The 19,053-nt window shown below is 46.5% G+C and overlaps 2 protein-coding genes across 5 annotated transcripts in view; one reads left to right on the top strand and one right to left on the bottom strand.

Annotated features, from left to right (window-relative positions):
- Nucleotides 1–1,891: 1,891 nt before the first annotated feature.
- Nucleotides 1,892–19,053, top strand: part of LOC149335146 (sodium-dependent noradrenaline transporter-like) — a 48,891-nt gene continuing 31,729 nt past the window's right edge. For 2 of the 4 annotated variants that reach the window (XM_089551808.1, XM_089551805.1), the window contains exons 1-3: nucleotides 13,638–13,766; nucleotides 15,422–15,606; nucleotides 16,615–16,808. The gene's annotated coding sequence lies outside the window, so the exon portion shown is untranslated. Of the gene's footprint in view, nucleotides 1,996–13,637; nucleotides 13,767–15,421; nucleotides 15,607–16,614; nucleotides 16,809–19,053 lie in introns of those variants that run through there. The other 2 variants (XM_089551806.1, XM_089551807.1) reach the window with 2 other exon arrangements.
- LOC149335147 (uncharacterized) lies at nucleotides 10,743–13,604 on the bottom strand. Its single transcript, XM_089551809.1, has 2 exons — nucleotides 13,513–13,604; nucleotides 10,743–12,292 (listed from the first exon to the last, which is right to left on the bottom strand). Exon 2 carries the CDS (start codon nucleotides 12,287–12,289, stop codon nucleotides 11,738–11,740), a length of 552 nt encoding a protein of 183 aa, XP_089407935.1. The 5' UTR covers nucleotides 12,290–12,292; nucleotides 13,513–13,604; the 3' UTR covers nucleotides 10,743–11,737.

The raw sequence follows: 19,053 nt of genomic DNA, 5'->3' as shown, positions 1-19,053 counted from the left end.
TCTCTCTCCCTTTCTGACTAAACGACCTTTTACTGTTGTTTCATTTAACACTTTTGGTAGTATACGCATACACGCGACATTGCTTGGCGCACGATCAAATCCTCCGATTCACCATTACTTCCTCGTTATTTTTTGCAGCATGCACCACCTGCTCGAAGGCACATCAGCGCGATTCCAAATTAGAACTAACTTGCTGCCCAAAAATGTGTCGCTTTGTTAACCGTTGAACTCTCTGTTTTTCTGTTAGGAGATTGTAGCCTTTCCACTACATGGACCAGTGCGGCACCATACTCCCACTGCGATGTCATGTTTAGCTCTATTCAAGGGAAAATTTTAGCGGGGGAGAGGCGGGAGAGGTGGGCGGTGAGGAAGGCCTAAGCAGCGACTGCGTCCCCTTCGACAAGCTAGAATTTCATCATTCTTAAGCGTATTCGCTTCCATGTATTTCTTAGCCTAAAATAGTTAACGAATATAGTAAGAAATGGTTAGCGCTTTCTGGTTCCTTTGATATTTGCCTGGCACGAAAGGCGCTATTGATTCTTCAGAAAGGTGGATTTGAAAATGGAACATTGTGTTCCCCACCACTCTATAGTCGTATTTTCAGCATGTTTTCTTCCATACTGCGCAGCTACCTTGCATAGCGGGAAAGTAGTAAAGATCACCCATATCCTTAGCAGCGTAGAATGCGAATTAAATTAGTAAATAATCTTACTCGAGCACGTCGGGGTGGCTCTGTAGCTATGGCATGCGGCTGCTCAGTGCAAAGTCGCGGGAGCGAATCAGCTCAGTTATCATATACGCACGCGCACCTCCTTTTTCACATGCGCACGCGCAGCTCCGTTTTCGCATGCGCACGCGCAGCCCAGTTTAAACATGCGCACGCGTAGCTCCGTTATCATATGCGCACGCGCACGCGAAGCTCCGTTTTCGCATGTGCATGCGCAGCCCAGTCTAAGCATGCGCACGCGCAGCTCCTTTTCACAAGTGCCGCGCAGCTCCGTTTTCGCATGCGCACGCGCAACCCAGTCTGAACATGCGCACGCGCAGCTTCGTTCTCACATGCGCACGCGCAGCGTCCGTTTTCACATGGGCACGCGCAGCTTCGTTCTCCCATGCGCATGCGCAGCTGCGTTCTCACATGTGCACGGGCAGCTCCGTTTTCGCATGCGCACGCGCAGCTCCATTTTCACATGCGCGCGCACAGCTCCATTTTCACATGCGCAAGCGCAGCCCCGTTTACACATGCTCACGCGCATCTCCGTTTACACATCATCATCAACCTGAGTACGCCCAGTGCAGGGAAAAAGCCTCTCCGATGTCTCTCCAATTAACCCCGTCCTTTGCCAGTTGCAGCCACCGTATGCCCACAAACCTCTTAATCTCATCCGCCCACCTAACTTTCTGCCGCCCCCTGCTACGTTTCCCTTCTCTTGGAATCCACTCCGTCACCAGTAAGGGCGAGCTTTTATCTTGTCTTCGCATTACATGCCCTGCCCAAGACAATTTCTTCCTCTTGATTTCGGCTCGTATGGCATTAACCGCGTTTGTTCCCTCACCTGCTCTGCCGCGCCACATGATTTGATAATTGATACGAGAGAGTTTGCGTTGTGTTGGGAACGCTGTGTAGTTGGCACCAATGGCAAAAACCGATAATTAACGCAGCCAGCAGCGAAATGCAGCTTTGAAAGCACTAGCACCGTGTTTGTGTGTTCAAAAGGAAGGTTTTGAAGGTTTTGCGGCTCCCCAGAGACATCTCGTAGCGGCAAGCCACAACTCTTAGTGCCGGCATTCGCCTACGCAGCGACAGATGTCGCTAGACTCTAACACTTCTTTAAACGTTGTGCCGCATTGGCTTCATCTTGGCATCATTCAGACCACCACCACCACCACGCCCCCCAGCTCTGACGAGTGTTAAATACAATGGCGAAATTCTAAAGAAAGTTACTAAGCTGGGTGAAGAAGATGGTAACTTGAAGTCTAACTTCATGCTTTCAGGTAGCGTTCGCTTGTTTTTATTGTGCAGGGCACTTTTAACATGTGTAAAGTTGCGCAGACAGTGGTGTTTCCTCTTGTTGTTGTCTTTCAGAGAAAGTTTAATCGGTTGACTGGTCTCGGAATTTTCCTGAGCATCTTTACCTTACTATTAGTACTTGCTCAACCGCTGTTTCTGTAAAAGAGGATCACCACTGAATGCCGGTTATTCTTACTATGCTGAATATTATTTCCCTCTCACCTTTCTTTAGCTTGGCTGGAGCACTAGAAGTTCCGGCATAAATTTTGATACCCGTAAATGTACTGGTAAATTGTTGAAGGCTGTCGGGATCCCACGAGCATTCTTCCCGCCTTAATCATTTTGTTTGGTTTATGGGGTTTAACGTCCCAAAGCGACTCAGGCTATGAGGCAATCTTAATAATTTCCGTAAGAATTTTTTCCAGCGTCGAGACGGGAGTCATTGCTGTTAACCCACAAAAAATATTGTGGCGTATAATTGGGTTACTTTTACTGGAGCCGCAAGTAAAACAGTGTTTGTAGAATTATGCGTGTACGGTAACACCGCGCGACAAGATAAGGATAAAAAAAAGAGAACTGGACGCACGCAGAAGCGTAGGGATTTAATGATAGCACAGGTTTTCATAAAAAAACTCTAAAAATCGGACTCTTCACAATAAAATCACAAACATAGATACAGAGAGGGGGGAAAGGCAAGGATGTTAAGCAGAAAGGTTTCCGGTTGGCTACCCTGCACTGGGGAAGGGAATGGGGTGATTAAAAAGAGAAGAGAGAAGGAACGGGAAACACAGTCACAATCTGTCAGTCAAGGCAGTCTGTCGCAAAAAAAACACAAAAAAACAGTGCCTTGTAAGCCTTGATGGCAGTCGACTGTTGTGGCCACGGACCGAGGTTCTTGGCCTCTGTGAGAAGAGGAGGAGGAGGAGGATAAACTTTATTTTCGTCGACAGATGTATCTGACGGTGTGGGGTTATAGCCCCATCAAGTGGCCATGAGCCCGTGGCGTTCCGCGACTTCTAGGGCTCTTGTCACAACCCGGATCTGTGTGTCCGAGTCGGAGCTGAGCAATGCGGCCTCCCACTGGTCTGGATTCGAGAGCTGCAAGCCTCTAGGGGGGTAGTCCCGAGGGCAAGCCCAGAGTATGTGGGATAGAGTGGCATGTTGGCCACACATTTGAGGAAGGGGAGTAGACCCCAGGGTATATGCGGGCATATATCGCGGGGTTGGAGAAGGTGTTCGTTTGGAGTTGCCTCCACGCAACTTCTTGGGGTTTGGTGAGAGAACTATGTGCCTCTGTGAAAGGGCGAGGATCAAGGCGGTCCAGAGCACAACGCAGCTTACGTCTTTCGTTCAAGACAGGACACTCACAGAAGAGATAACTGATTGTATCTTCACAGACGCAGTTTACACAAGAAGGGCTGTCGGCCATCGTGATCCGGAAAGCATTCTGATTGGTGAAGGCAACGCCGAGCCATAGACGGCACAGTAATGTTGCTTCACGACGCGCTACATCACACGGAAGACGGAGGCACAGTCAAGGGTCCAATGCCCTGAGGCGTCGGTTCCAGAACTCTCCCGTATTCCACGCTGAAAGTGTGAGCTCCAGCCTCAAGGAACGAAGCCCACATGCTGCGTCAGCTCTCGTTACAGGGCTATTGACTGAGATTCCGTCATTGTGGGCAGAACGGGCAGCTTCGTCGACCTGGTGTTTTCCGTGAATACCGCAGTGGCCCGGCAGCTACTGGAAAATTATGTCATGTCCTTTCAATGTGGCGTCATGGTACAGCTTGCGGATTTCCGCAACGAGTTGTTCGTGTGACCCGCGGGGTATTGCAGCTTGCAAGCCTTGAAGGGCCGCTTTAGAGTCGGTGAAAACTGTTCAGTCATGTACAGATTCCTGGCTGATGAATAAAGTCATCAAGATGTTCATATACATAGGGCGGTGCTTTGTACTTTCAGCAGTATCTATCCGTACTGCTCAAAGATGCATATATATGTATATTTCGCTCTTTGTTTCTCAGCGAACATATTGCAATTTAGTCTGGGCTACTACCATTAACAGTAACGCAAACAGTATTCTTGCATTGCAGATGAAAATGATTTGTTACATCGCCAAATTTTAATGCATTTCACCAACGAAGTAAGCATTTGACCGCATAATTTCATCCGAGTTGATCATCTTTATAAATTTCGTTTGTTGCTCACAATTAGTTATTTTATCTCCTGAAATTACATTTTTAACATATTTTGCAAATCTGGAACTGCGTAGTAGTAATGTACACACAAAAAACAACGCCAATATCTGGGCAATACCACGCTTTCGCACAAATTACAACTTACTCTCTCCAGCCTATAATGTTCTAGTCACTTTTAACCCTTTCAGCCCTGAATTTTTTTTGCTAGTTCGGGAATTTTTCTAAAGTGTTATTTTGCTTCACTGCTACCCAAGGAACACACTAAAGCAAAAAATTTCTCTAGAACTCCCTTGGTTTTAAAGATGGCGTCGTGTCCTATATATAGGACACCAGGGCTTAGTGGTTGCAAGAACAAAAAAAAAAGCAAAGTTTGACGTTACTCTTTATTTCAAGACTCACAAAAATTCAAACATTGAGAACAAACATGTTGGTTGCCTTGAGGTGCAGCTAATACTGGACGTTGATTAATCCGTGTGAAAAGTTTTGAAACAGCTGGAATGAGTTCAGTGGATGAACCTTGATAAACGAGGAAGTCGTAGAAAATCCCCAAGGCGCCGCACAGCATGAAAACTTACACTTCCCACTTATTTGGTTTCCCTTTTATTTATTGTTTTATGCCTCGCTGTCCTTTGAACGGAATGATTTGCTCATCGCTGCAAAGAGGCTCCTCGAAAGAGAGGTTTAGGCATCTTTCACGAAAGGCGTCCAAATCTGTCCTGACCTTCCAGAAAGGATCATTGCTGGTGTGGTCTTGTTACAAAGCTTGTGCGCGCATTGCGCGTGCCGTGCTCCCATGGAACACAAACGGACGCTCGGGATAGAAAGAGCCTTTATTCATCTCGATCAGCCAGCTTACATAGCGTGACCGGACGAGGGTAAGGAGAGGAAGGGACGAGGGAAAGTGTGAGGAGTATGCGCTTGGCGTTCGCCGTCGTGAAGGCATAGCGTTCGCCGTAGTGAAGGCAGAGCGTTCACAACAGGTCTCCGTTCACGTCTGCAATGTGCAAGCAGATTCTAGCCGTGGCTAGCGAAAGACACCCATCGCTAAATGCTGTGAGATCAGCTTTCTGATTTCTTCTTCGTCACCTCAACGGATTTTCCTTCTTGATAAATAGAATACATGTTTGTTTCCTCGGCAAGAACAGCAAAAACACTCTTCGGCACGTACCGAGAAAAATACGCATACGGGGTCGGTAGACCATCAAGATCATTCTCATTCTCGTCACCAGATTATTGATGGTGATACGTGGCTGCTAGCTTATTGAAAGCTCTCCTGCACCACGACCTGTCTTCTGGTGTTGCTTTGTCAACTTCATCACCGCTGGAGGCAGCCGACAGCGCAAATCCACGTCCTCCTCAGCGTCTACAACCTCCGACACGTAACCATCCTTCAGTGCAGCAAACATGACATCTGGATCCTCGAGACGCAGATGTCTTAATTGAGGCCGCTTTACCGTTGAGTAAGGTCACAGTTTTTGCCTCTGCAATAAAACAAAAACAAAAATTAGGCATTAGAAACAAAAATGTTCCGCACATGCATGCAACACGCGCCGGTGGTTTTATAACCACTGAAGCCTGGTGTCCTATATATAGGACACACATATTGCGGCGTGCTGCGTCAAATGTACTAACCGCACAGAAAACGTTGTGAAACTTTTAAAGCCTTTAGTGTCTTTGAAACAACCTGCAAAATTCTAATCACGAACACGTTCTTAGGTGTGGAGTAAAAAAAATGGAAAATAGCACTTACCATTGCAGCCGCCGTTCCCATCTTCCGCCATTTTGTTTGTTTACTCTCGGCGCTAAGATGAGGAAGACGAAGAAGAAAGTGATGTCTGGGCTTATAGGGATGCCCTGGGAGTCGGCTCAGTTCTTGTTTCAGATTACTGGGCATTTAAATCATGACTTATAGCCGTTTTGCTTCGTGTCCTTTTTATAGGACACCAGGGCCGAAAGGGTTAATAAACACAAAACCGCTGTCGGCTATAATTAAAGCAACTGCCAGTGTATCTTTAAAATCATAGTTACGGTCCCGCGATTATCATAAATTCATTTCAACCACCTACATTTTTCTTTAAACTGTTCGTTAGTTACTTACTTGTTTGCATCGTGCTTTATAATTTGTACTGTGTGACGTCCTTGCTATGCATTACTTTTTCTACGTTAACGCTTAAGTGTAGGATAGCCTATACTGGGCATCACCTGATCAACCTCCCTGCCTTTCCGTCCCTCTGTGTCGCCCTCTCTCTCTACTCCAACTTAGGTGTTTCTGGTAAGCGCATTCGACCAGGAACATTTCCACTTCAAGTTGCTTATGAATCTGGCCATGCCCTAAAATCTACTAGTTGTCATGGTTAGCTTAGGTGGTAGCGCAAGCCCAGAAAAGGCAGTGGTCTAGGGTTCATTACCCGAAGCTCAACGAATTTTTGTCGTGAGCTAAGCTCCTGAGAAAGCTCTGGATTTTTTCTTTGCAGCCGTAAGGCGGCGCTAAAGTGCATGCAAATGAGTAATTACTCTCTGACTTAACTGAACCCACCGCAAGATAGCGATCAGCAGTTCTAGGTCCTTTCTCACAGGTAATCACAGGCAAGGAAACATGGCTGACGGTGTCTTGCGTCACACAAGGAAGCACTTGACCACATGTCTCTCTGCCCGGTAGCGGAACACTTGTAATAGGCCTAACGTTCTAAAGGTAGAAACGAATATCACTCTTCTCGGCAGTCAGCATAAAAGGGCGAAAGCTCTGGAGGAAGCGCCTTTACTTGTCGGCGAGGGGCAGTTTGAATATCAGCCACCTGCTTGCGGAAATATCCCGTTCAAGCGGCTCTCATCGCAGCCCGCGCCGAAAAGAACCGGGGAAAACCAACGCGCTGAGGCGCAATTCAGTCCCAGCTTTGATGCACCGCTAGCCTCCTTCCCTGAGGTGCGTACATAAGGCCCGCGCTAGCGCCCTGTGTACGCCTTATGTTTCGTAACGTGTTGACCCGCCGCGATGCACTCGGTTGGACTGACTCTCTTGGTGGTCGCCATTGTGGTCAGAATCGCCACACCGATACCAGGTACCGTGATGCCAGTAGGGATAGATAACTGCATCTGTTCGTGCTGGGTTGTTGACTTAGAGTAGATTGCGTTTTACCCTAAACTGAATTGTTCGAGTCTCCAGTCCGAAAAATGTACTGCGCTATGCAGGGCTTCCAGAGTAAAGTACACTTTAAACAGAAGGGAGTAGAAAAGGAGTAATTTGTTTTCTTGCACTCTCCCTTTTATAAAAGAGAGTGCACTAGAGGGCAGTAGGTGTATTCGTGTTTAGAGTGCGTACACCCTAGGGGAAGAGGTTCAACTGTTTGGCAGAAGGTAAAAATTCTAGTGCAGACTACGCTGAAATGATGCGATGACCAATGGCTCCAAAACGTGAACCAATACTCCACCTCAGTAATTTCATTGTATCTGCCGCCACCTGTAGCTGTGGACAGAAGTAACGTCTGCATAGTCTTGCCTCTCACACGCACATTATAATCTATAGGCTTGCCACTAGCTTAAGTTCTTGTGGACCGCAAATGGGGAAGTACTTGCATTTGCTGGCGCTTGTAGTCAACATAGCGTAAATTTAGAGCGCGGCGGAGTCTATCTGGCCCCACTAAATCAAGAATCAGTTGCTGAAATCTGTTCTCGAGTGACAGATACGAAATTTCTGGTGCCGTAAATTTTTGAATTGGTCGCGACGGCCAACGGCACGGTAGCAAGTTTTGTCAACTGCCCACTTCTATGGCTTGAACCCGTTCCACAATAGCTTAGCGTCTCACTGAGACAGACTGTGAATAGCTGTTCTCAGCGGCATTCTTAAACTGTGTAAAGCCGTTCGTTTTCCGGAAAAAGGAAGAAAAGCTAGGAACTAATTCGTTGCTGAAGGTGTCGACAGTGGTGCCTGGCGCTGCTATCCAATGCGGCGGTTAAAAGTTGCATTTAGTGATGCTTTTGTTGTGTTGTGTCGCTTTCATGAATTTATTTTTTGCTAATTCCTTATCTAATGCTGCTGAGAGTAATTAAAAAAAATGAAGTGCATATAAACACATGGATGCACGGAAAACATACACACCAAATCAAATGGGCATCTCGACAAGCACATAACAGACTAGGTCAGTGAATGTTTGTGGGATAATACTTGTGCTACGCCATGCAGAAGCTGAGAAGTAGTTTTAAAAATGAAGTGAATGCTTACAAAGCGGGGTCTCAAGCTCTTTACAAACATAAAAAAATATATATCGCATACTCCACTAATGCACTGGATTCAATTACGGAGGGAAAGCGAGAAGTTCCCACGGCCGAAAAGCCGCGAGTATCCTCTTCGAACAAAAACAACACAGACATGGATCAAACAACACAAACATTCAACACACCATCATTTGGGTCCCTGACACTGGGGTTGAGGGAAATCTCATGGCAGACACCGTTGTCCGAGGGTTCACGAACCGGAGGGCGGGTTTGCCGGTGGAACCCTTCAGCACGCCAGAATCTTACGGGGAGGCAATGAAGGCGTTGTTGGGAGCGCGCAAGAAGTACTCGGCTCCGGCGGATATCCTCGACAGAGAGCAGGCCACCACGCTCAGACGACTACAAACAGACACCTACCCAAGCAGAGCCATGTATCACAAAATGTGGCCGAACAGATACGCGAAAGAGTGCGTGTGGTGTGGGGGCTACGCCACAACGTACCACGCCACCTGGGGCTGCGAAAAAAGCCCTTTACTACCAAAGGTAAATAGTCTAGTCTAGAGCAGTGGGAGGCCCTCCTGGCTGACTCCGACCCGAGCACTCAGCTTATGCTGGTGACGAGGGCCAAGGCAGCGGCGGAGGCCAACGGTATCCTGGACTAGGGAAGACCGACCACTGTAGCTCCACATCTATCTATCCCCATCCCCCTACTCCCTAACTCTTCCTTTTGAAAAAATAAATAAATAAATAAATAAATGTTTTTACTACTACTACTCCCACGGGGTGGAAAAATAAATGCAGGACATAAAGTTAAAATTACACCTGCCTCTCATTTGCGTGCACTTTATTTCTTTTTAAATGCCGGGGATCTTTTTCAGCTGACGTCTAGCTGTCGTTGATGATATGTCGTCACCATAATAATAATAAATATAATCATCATCCTCATCAGACTTACTATGCCCACTGCAGGAAAAAGGTTACTCCCATGTATCTGCAATTAGCACAGTACTGTACAATAAAATTGAAAATTGGTTTTTTATGAAAGGAAAAAACGCAGTAACTGTCTCACATATTTCGGTGGACACCCGAAACGCGCCGTAAGAGAAGGGATGAAGGAGGATCTTCATCATGCACTGCCATCGCACCGCACACGGTACTGACGCCCCCCCCCCCCCCCCCAAAAAAAAAAAAAATGATTTCAGAGCACAGAACGTACGAGGACAATTTTCTTCTCCACCAGGAGGCGCAGCCTGGAAGACTAACATGCACACTAAAGTTCACCCAGAGCAGCGTAGATCACACGATTACGTTCCTCACTGCATGTATAGAGTGCCAAAAAATTAGGCTGTTCCTTTGATTTTTTGTTCCAGAATCTTCCGTGGGCACCTTCACATATCAGCCCTGTTTAAAGGGACCTTAATGACAACTCCGCAGATTTCTTGTTATCAGTAAAAATTTATTTTCTGTCCTCTCCTGAGTATGTTAACGTTCTCTTGGCAGCAAAAGACGCATTTATGGCAGAGGAAAGGCAATTTGAAAATTTTTTCTTCACTCGACTCAAATCGTGATTAATGCACCGAGATGGGCTGGTTGCCACCATTTTGAAGTGAATAGCTGTGTAGCCTTGTTAATGGAATCCCCACCCAAAATTAGTTACCGACTCGCGCAGTTTACTTATGAAATTGGCCGCTGATGGTGACGCTACTATTTTGATTTTTAGCCTTTTCTAGTTTCTAAAAGCTCCGTTTCCGGTCAAATAGGTATTTTTTGGATTAGGACGCTGTACCGTATCGATACAGGCCAACTTATAATTGTAGTCAGTGCAGCCTTAAGCTTGAAATTTTACTGTGCCTTGAAAATTCAAATGAGTAAAATTAACTTGATCCCAGCCAATATTTCTTCCCTATTCCACATTCTTGTTGTAGATTTACTTGCTGTTTTTTGAGAATAACTTAAAGAATTCGCTCAAAATCACAAGCATTCCTATACGAAGGCGAGTTTTGATATAAACGTCCCATCTGTGATATCGAAAACAAGCAATCCTTCAGCACATCACTTATTTAAAGATTTTCAGGGAACAAATTAGAAAAATAAAAAGCAGGAGTTTAGTATCAAATTCTACTATCAGTTACAGACACTCATCTGCGTCACGGGTATCACTTAACAAACGTAGATTTAAATGTATTAGCGCAATTAGTACAATTTCCGTCAGATTCTCTACCATGCCCCATCCCTTTCAATATAGATCGACACATCTCAACTGCACATCTTAAAGCTGATACACCTTTTGCCCCACGGGGTGCTCTTATCAAAGACACGTTGACTAATTGTGATATCATTTATTGTACGCACGTTCTTCGCAGATAAGTTCTGCCTCCCGCCGTCGGTACAAGTACAGCACGTCTGCACCCTGATGAAGCTGTTGCCGACGTGCACCTCGGACGATGAATGCTCGAACAAACTCTGTTGCAAGGCCAGCTGTACCAGCCACTGCGCTTTTAACAAGCCCAAGTGAAAGCACGCCGTGAGATGTCCCGCTAGTGACGTCACTATATCCATGATTTGCCCGGAATATTCTGTACATGGGGCACATTGTTAAACTGCAATAAGAATAACTATCACAAAGCAAAAACTTCAAGACTTTGCGCAAGAAATGTGAAGAGAATGTACACGCTGATGTTGTTTTCTATCTACGATATGAATGTTTTTATCTTCACCACAGAAAATTGTAGTCGTAACCAAGATCTTTCTCGTGGGCAATGCTCGTGCCCTTAAACTTCGCTTCTCAGGATTTTAGGGAATAATTGAAATAAAAACGTCACTCGTTGTGAAAAGAGTTGTACATGATTTCCGCAGTGTGCGTTCAGAAGTTCAAACTCATACGACCTGAGAAGAAATTAAACACACTTGGACATACAAAAATGAAATAACGCGAACACACGGAGACCTTCTATTAACATAGAAAACAAAACACACGTAACTAACCGGTCTTCGCCGAGTAGTAGCGTCTTCGGTGATGAAACAGAAACACAGGCATGGTTTAAAATCTTCTCGCTCTCCGATGCCTGTTTTGACTAACATCGAGGACATAACAGCTTATAATACTTTACGGTACCACTGCCATATGTGGAGTTTGCCTAAGGAAAAGAACATTTTGATAAAACACTAAATTGACAAGTTCGACGAAGGCACCAACACAGCAACAACCGACACAGGCGTGAGTAGTGAGCCGAGTCACATCAGTGTTTTTCCGTTAACTGAGGTTTGTGTTGATATTCATCAGGCGTGCATAAAACATGAGTTTGAGAATTGGGCACCGTTAGAATACCGTCGACATTTCATCTTCGAACCTCTTGTTAACCACTCCCATCTGGTCACGAACAGGCGTGCCATGTTTCTCGTTGACTGGTGGCGTCCTATATCTGAACCTGTACACCAAGTAAATAAAGATGACCGTGACCAGAACGCATAGCGAAGCCAGTCCTCCAAGCAGCAGTCTCTGCTTAAGAGTCCTAGGCTGAGACGTGTAGATCTCGACGAATGAAAGAACTGCGTCAACGGCAGTCGCATTTCCCGCTTTCGTCGAATCTCTCAGCGACACACAGATGTAGACGCCCAGGTCTTCAGCAATGGGGTCGATGATCTCCAGCCGTCCTTGGTCTTCGTCTACGGTGACTCTGCCAGCGGTGATGACTCGACTTCCGTTCGGGAAAAACCACTGTGTCTTTACGTGACCTTGCGAAGAAGGACAGAGCGCAGTGGCGTTCATGGGAGGCACAAGCCGCAACCGCTGGCTGCGCTGGCATGCGCCGAATTCGAGGGCCGGAAGTGACAGCAGGAAGACAAGGCTTCCCCATGGTGCGAGCTGCATCGTCTGAAACCGGAAGCCCGCCACTTCATTAGGAACGCTACACCAACATTTTTTTTTTGTTTTCATCAGTGGTGAATAAGCGAAAAAAAAAATCTGCCTTTTTCATAAGATGCAGCGTCCTCTGGGGAGTTAGCGAAAGTTCGTCTGCTTCCCAGAAAACTGGTTGCAAACAAACAAACATGACGATCGTCTGTCGCTCGCGCCTGTCGCTAACATGAAGAGCGCATGCGCAGTGGAAGCCGGCGGTTTCTTTTTAACCACTGGAGCTCGAGTAGGGGAGGCGCGCATGCGCAGAGCGGCAGCGTGAAGCAGGACAATTCTCAGGCTTTTCGCGCTCTTCACGGGTAAGGCGGCAATGGTAGGTCGGCCATCCTTGCACCCGAGGGCTTCACCCCGTGGCCCACAGACCACTTCGCGACCGTATTGCCCAGCAACACGGAAGCGCCTCACTCTCATTGGCCGGAAGGGGATCACTGATCTCAGAGCTATGAAGGGCGCTTTCCATTTCGGCAAACTTAGTACAATTACGACCCCGTATAAGGTCCCAAAAACTTTCCTGGTACAACCGTTTCCGGTAAAACGAATGCACGAAAGACATCGAGAAGCGGAGAGGCTTTAAAAAATAGAGAATATGGTGCATAAAGACGGTCACCTCCATGCTGCGACACTGCTATTGCAGGGATTCACCGGCGTCGCGGCGGCCGCCATTTTGTTTTCAATAGAGCACTGCGGACAGCCGCCAGCGTGTTAAGAGGATTATCACCTCCTGCTTCATCCTGCATTGCTGAAACTATGCGCTGGACAACAAAATGGCGCGCGTAGTATCATGTGAATACCCGCTACAAGATATAACTTAGGACCTACAGCTCGTAGATTTATTATGCAATTGACACCGACAGTCTCGGAACCTCGCAGCTCGTGGGTACATTATGAAACCAAGAATGACAGGCCGTGAGAAATGGAGGAGATTGGTCACAGTCCGTGAAAAAAAAAAGAAACAGAGTTCCGGAGCCTTTTTTATAAAGAACTGCACGCTTTCTACTTCGAAGGTGATAGAAGTATTGGCGCCTATTCTGCGGCCCAAAAAGCCTTGACCTGAATATTCTGTTTGATAATATACTCGATATTTGTTGTTTGCTTGTTTGCTGTTTTGAAGATTACGGTTGCAATGAGTTATCGAATCCGTTTGGTTGTGTAGAGTGATAAGTAGAACGAGGACTTACTCCGGAATGGTTGTACAAGCGGACAAAGAGCCCCTCGGGTGCACCTCCCTTCGGACGCAACTTCACTCTGCGAACGTGGAAAACGCGCGGCCCTGTTTACGGCCTAGGTGATAAGACCTGCCTTATCTATTACGAAGTGCGACGCCGCAGGCAGCATTGTTTGAATGGCGACGTAGATAAGCCGGAGAGACCGCTATGAGGAACAGGCTTTTCACGTGGTAGCGATTCAAGTGCGAGGACCGCGAATGCTCGAGGTAAGACCCGATTGATTGCCATTGCCAAGAATTGTGTTTTAGGAGGGGTAGATAAAAAACGCTACGAAGATTAATGCTCGAAGCAGTGCGTCATGTATTATCTGTACTTTCGAAAGGTCACATTACGCTTTGCTGGAACACTGGTCACGTCTGCTAGGAGTGGAGTATCGGAATATGCGTGTTGTTATTGAAAAGAAAGAAAACGCCATTATAAAGAGGATGATGAAGAAGAAGAAGAAAACGGCCAGAAGAGCGAAAGATAACAGTTGAAAGAGATCATTGTAAAAGCGTTGTGCCTGTTCTCGTGACCATCTGTACTATGCCTATTAATTAGACCATTTTATCATGACACGCTGAACGTCACCTTGGTTAACAAAGGTGTTGTCGTCAGGAACGTTGTACATAAGCAATGTGTCGTTGAGCGTAATTAGTGGTGCCGAACATGAGTCGATGAGCGATAAATATGGTTTGTTTTCGAAAAAATACTTCCGGTATTCGTATAGAGGAAATATGTTTTTATCTTAACTACGCTTATCAAGCGAAGTCAATGAAGGGTTACTAAATGCTGCTGAGGCAAATGGATGACTGGGCTAATTATCAGCACTTCTGGAAGCTTGGTCTTCTACTTGCGGCGTATCACTTTCAGATGCAGGACTGCACTGTTGGCATCTGCGCCCGAGGCGTAAAAGTCATTGTTTATAAACAACTCGGTAAACACAACACGGATACGATCACCTTCCTTGTTTAACGACTTCGAGAGGTGCCGAAGTTTTCGACGTTTTTCGCCCAGGATCCGGTTAGTTCCGTGCTACACCGAAAGGAATTTCCTTCAACTTGTTACAAGAATCCGGAGGCACAGAAGGCTATTCAACTCGACACTGACGGGGCCAAACAACTAGCAGCTGTTGCTCAGCAGTGTCTGAACTTGTTTTTCATGGTAGAATTTCTCTAATATTGTACGTATAAGGAGACTCTCAGAGGCACGTCAAATTTAGTAGGGTGCCGACGTCATTTCAGTTAATGCTGGGACTCAGCAATGCATTCTAATATGCTAGGGTGGCCATTTGTGTTTTCATACCGCTATTGTACGTCAGGCTACATGCTCAAGTAAGCAGTCTCACTATGCGGAAGTAGAGAGCCTGTTTCAACTTGTACACTAAAATCATGCTCAAAACTAATTGTTGGGTGAGTTGGTATCTCATGCTTCTAATTCCAAAACACGATTGGCCACGTGCGAGTCGCTGCTGCTGCCGGAGATAGCGTCACTAATTGCTATTCATTTTGCTTCGCGTGAACGCTGAACTGTATATCTGTAAGCGCAGCGCATGGCAATAAGCTTAGTTCTGGTACGTCCTTTTTTCGCGTTGTGGAATTAGAAACACTAAAATCATGTCGTGGACTAGTTGATACACATTGTAGGAAGTTCTTAAATGCAAGTAATGAGACGGAAGTTTACTCCCTGTCTGTCTTACGTTTGTGTTTTATAGCGTCCGTGTTCTCCGCGCTGCAACACTTATTTGCTGCGTGGTTCACTGCTGTAAAGCGTTTGCGTCTATTGGCTCGCTTCATAGGGGAAAGCCGAACTAGGCAATTTAATGGCTTCAGGTTTGGCCTTATTGATGACTGATTTATTTAAACACGTCCTTTCATTACAGCTAGAAGAATTAACAAGTTCCGAAGTTTTCCCTGATGGTGCCGGTCCCATTTATAAGGTTGGCGACGTCGAACGTCTTTCGGCCCAAGCATAACACTGGTCTTGTTCTCACTACTCCACCCAAGGCGACAGGAGGCACACCTGTATCCACCCAGCATGCCAGCAACGTTGCGAGTGACAGGAAAAGTGAGTGTGCAAGCACACCGGCATATGCTGGGCTACGACCGGACTGGATGCAGCGTAGGCGCGCGCTCACGCCGTGCCGCATCCAGTCGGGCCGTGCCTGGGCATGCTTATATGGCGGCAGTCACGAAAGTTGTTGTGCCCTCGTACAAATGTTGACGCTTGAATGCATTGGCCTTTTTTTTTCTTTTCCGTTCTTGATGATAAAAAAGTAGAAAATTCAAGAAAATTCGCGCACTGCCTGTATGCGAGTGTAATATCAAAAAACCAGCTGTACCAAGAATCAATAACCCAGTGACTGAGTACTGTCAGGCGGCGCTAGTGAACCGGGCAAGGAGGAGGAGGTAGAAAGGCAGGGAGGTTAATCAGAAGAATAATCGTTTTGCTACCCTACACGGGGGGAAAGGGGTGAGGGGATAAAAAATGAAAGATAATGGAGAGTAGCAAAAGCTAATGGGCTTCTGGATTGAGGGCCCATCCAACCATCTATGCATTTCACGTTTTTTCCCTTCTCTCACTAGAACGAAGAAATTCATCATCATCATCATCATCACCATCATTTATTTGACCCTTAAAGGCCCCTGGGGGGGTATTATATAAGGGGGGGGGGGTGGAGTAGTACATTCAACATGACTCACATTGGGGGAAAAAAAAACACACACACACAACAAAAGCATAAATAGAAATAAAGTCACGAAAGGGAAATGAAACAATTTATACAGCAAGATAACACATCAGACGTTCTTTAAACCTTACTGGATCGCATTCAATGACAACCGATTCTGGAAGCCGATTCCAGTCTTGAATAGCGGCTGGCAAAAAAGATTTGTTAAAGGCATTAGTTGATCCGTGTAAACGTTGGATGCTCATGGAGTTGAATAAACGGGATGACGTGCGCACGTGGGTAGCTTTCCCAGCATTTTACTATGTGTTTTCTTGAGTATGATATTTAATGCGTAATTTTTTTTTCCTGTAATTTCTCTGCCCGCACGTGTTCAAATTTCGACGCAGATATCTATCAGCGTGTGCACTGCCGTCATGACATGTGCTGGCACGTGGCTGCTCTGCACAGAAGAAGAAGTGGAACGGGTCGCAGCTAGTCACCCCGAAATTTCTGAGCCGCTTCTGCACCCACCTAGCACCTTCCTCTACGCTTCAGACCTGGGCAGGAGAAAACAAGTGGACCTTTAGTAGTTACCAACAAGGTGAGGAGCTGCGATACGCACGCAAGTGTGTCAGCAACCGCAGAGTATCGCATCATGTAATGCCGGTACCCCGGTATAGTAGGCCTCCCTATGGGCAACCTTCAACGTTCAGTCGACACTACACTTGACTCCTGACAATTATTGCTGCCGTCAGCCCCTTGGGCTGTGTCAAACGCGAGACTACAGTATGAATGATTAGAGCGGCGAGCTTGTCCGATAGCATTTCTTGCGTAGGTGCTCTCGACGTAGCCTAGTGAGATGACGCTCGGCACGTGTGACTTCTCTGGAGCGCTGATCCTCACGCATATATGCGTAGACAAGTAGCGTGGATAAGCATTAAAGGCGCGCCAGACAAATGCTCGCTGCTCTAATTAGGCTGTGTGTAGCGCAGCTCTGCCATTGTCACGAGAAACTTAAAGGTTGCGTGTGAAGACACGATGAGGTACGTGTCGCAAGCAGCAGTTTAGCATCATTATATTTCCCGCGGAACTTTTTCGAATTTTCTTGTTCACTGGAGAAGCCATTTGTCTTTGAAGCCAAAAATTATGGCGGCGTTTGGTGAGAAGTCTAGCAGCCTAAGAGTCACGACTATTTATGTGGAGAACGATGCACTGTGTTCGTCAAAAAAATTGCCGACGATTACGCTACTTCCTGTTGCGGAATTTGAGCGCAGCTCATCAACTGTTCCAGGTTTTCGGTAGATTGATGCAGGGAATTCGAGCAAGACGTGTGTGTACAATTACAGATAACTTGTTATTTTTCGCACATATTCCTTCCTCAAGAAAAACTCCACTAACAGTTCTTGATTGTCATGAAGGAAGCCTTGTGGACGGAGAAATAGATGGACATTTGCTCGACTTCCTGCACCAATGCCTGGTTCTTAAAGCCGACGCTGTCAAAGTGGGGGCCCGTGGCCTTGTCAAGCTGTCAAACGGCAGCTTTTACTACGGGTCCCCGCCATCATCTGTACCATGGTGGCAAAATAAAATTTGAATTTGAATTTGAATTTGACGCTTCGGCAACCGCAGAACGCCGCGCGCTATCGCGTAGTCGCCGCCACGGAGTAAGACGGCTGGGGTGGGGTACACGCAGTGGCGAACGTCGGCGGCTATGCGTTTCGGCTTGGGCGTGCAGGGCAAATGGCGCCAGGAGCGCGCGCAGCTAGAGCAGCACGCTGCCCCGGCTGCGCAGCTGGTTACGAGGGACAACGGCGACGCCGCGAAACGCAGGAACGGGAACCTAAGAGCTGCGCTCTAAAACGGTTAAGCGTTCAAGAAGGAAGAGGAAGTGTCAGCTTACAGGGGAAAAATTAGAAGGTTGCTGACACGTATTGAAGCTTTTTACCGGAGGCTCACTTAGTACGCTTCAGAGCTTGTTGACACAGTTAACTCGTTTCCTTGCCGGCAGAAGCGCATAAATTAGGAACGCTATACTGGTTTAAGCGGACGATGTGAACTGTCGTACCGTGTTCACTGCGTCTGTCTGTTGTCTCCAAATTCTGGGCTTGCAGCGTAGCAGGTAGAGGAAGGGGAAAGTTGGTTGGGCCGATGTGATTAGGAAGTTTGCGGGGGTAAGGCGGTCTCAGGTGGCACAGGACCGGGTAAATTGGAGAGAATCGGGAGAGGCCTTTACCCTGCAGTGGGCGTAGTAATTTTCTTGAAACTTTGTCTCAACTAACACCTAGAGAACACGCTCATGCCATAAGAAACCGCGATAAATGGTTCATTCCCCAAATACGTACTAACTATGGACGTCAAATGCTCAGCTACCACTTACCATTATTGCTAAATGCTTTGTGTTAGTCTTACAAACCAGTATTTTTGCATCTTATTTCTTTTGCTCTTTTTGTCTGTTTTTATCTCTTGTTTATTTATTTTTTCCAAGTCAGTTGTGTCTCGCTTATTTTTCCTCAAACGCGATTGTTTCGTTAGTTGCTGCCAATATATGCAATCAAACAAACCTTGAAACCTTGTACGGGGGCGCAGGCGCGCAGTCAAGCTCCAGTGAGAGCTTTTTGTCTGCGCCCCTAACATCTGGATGATGTAAATAAAGATTTGATTTGATTAGTTATGTTGGTAACGATGATGATGGTACAGGCAGGCAGAAAGTAAAAACAAACGTTTTGTTTGTCTAGTGTTCAGATCTAGATCCATCGCGAACTACTGGTAAAAATGATGTCCAAAATATGCTTCTGATTTATCGACGGCAGCCTCAGCTACCACTACTGTGATTTTGAGGGGATAGT

Source organism: Amblyomma mixtum, chromosome 7 (genome assembly GCF_055824585.1).
Source record: "Amblyomma mixtum isolate Tamu chromosome 7, ASM5582458v1, whole genome shotgun sequence".
In the NCBI taxonomy this organism is placed as follows: Eukaryota; Metazoa; Arthropoda; class Arachnida; order Ixodida; family Ixodidae; genus Amblyomma; species Amblyomma mixtum.
This window is presented reverse-complemented; position numbering and strand designations above follow the sequence as displayed.

Coding starts and splice junctions, on each gene's coding strand:
- LOC149335147 (XM_089551809.1), bottom strand. CDS start 12,289: ATGCAGCTCGCACCATGGGGAAGCCTTGTCTTCCTGCTGTCACTTCCG.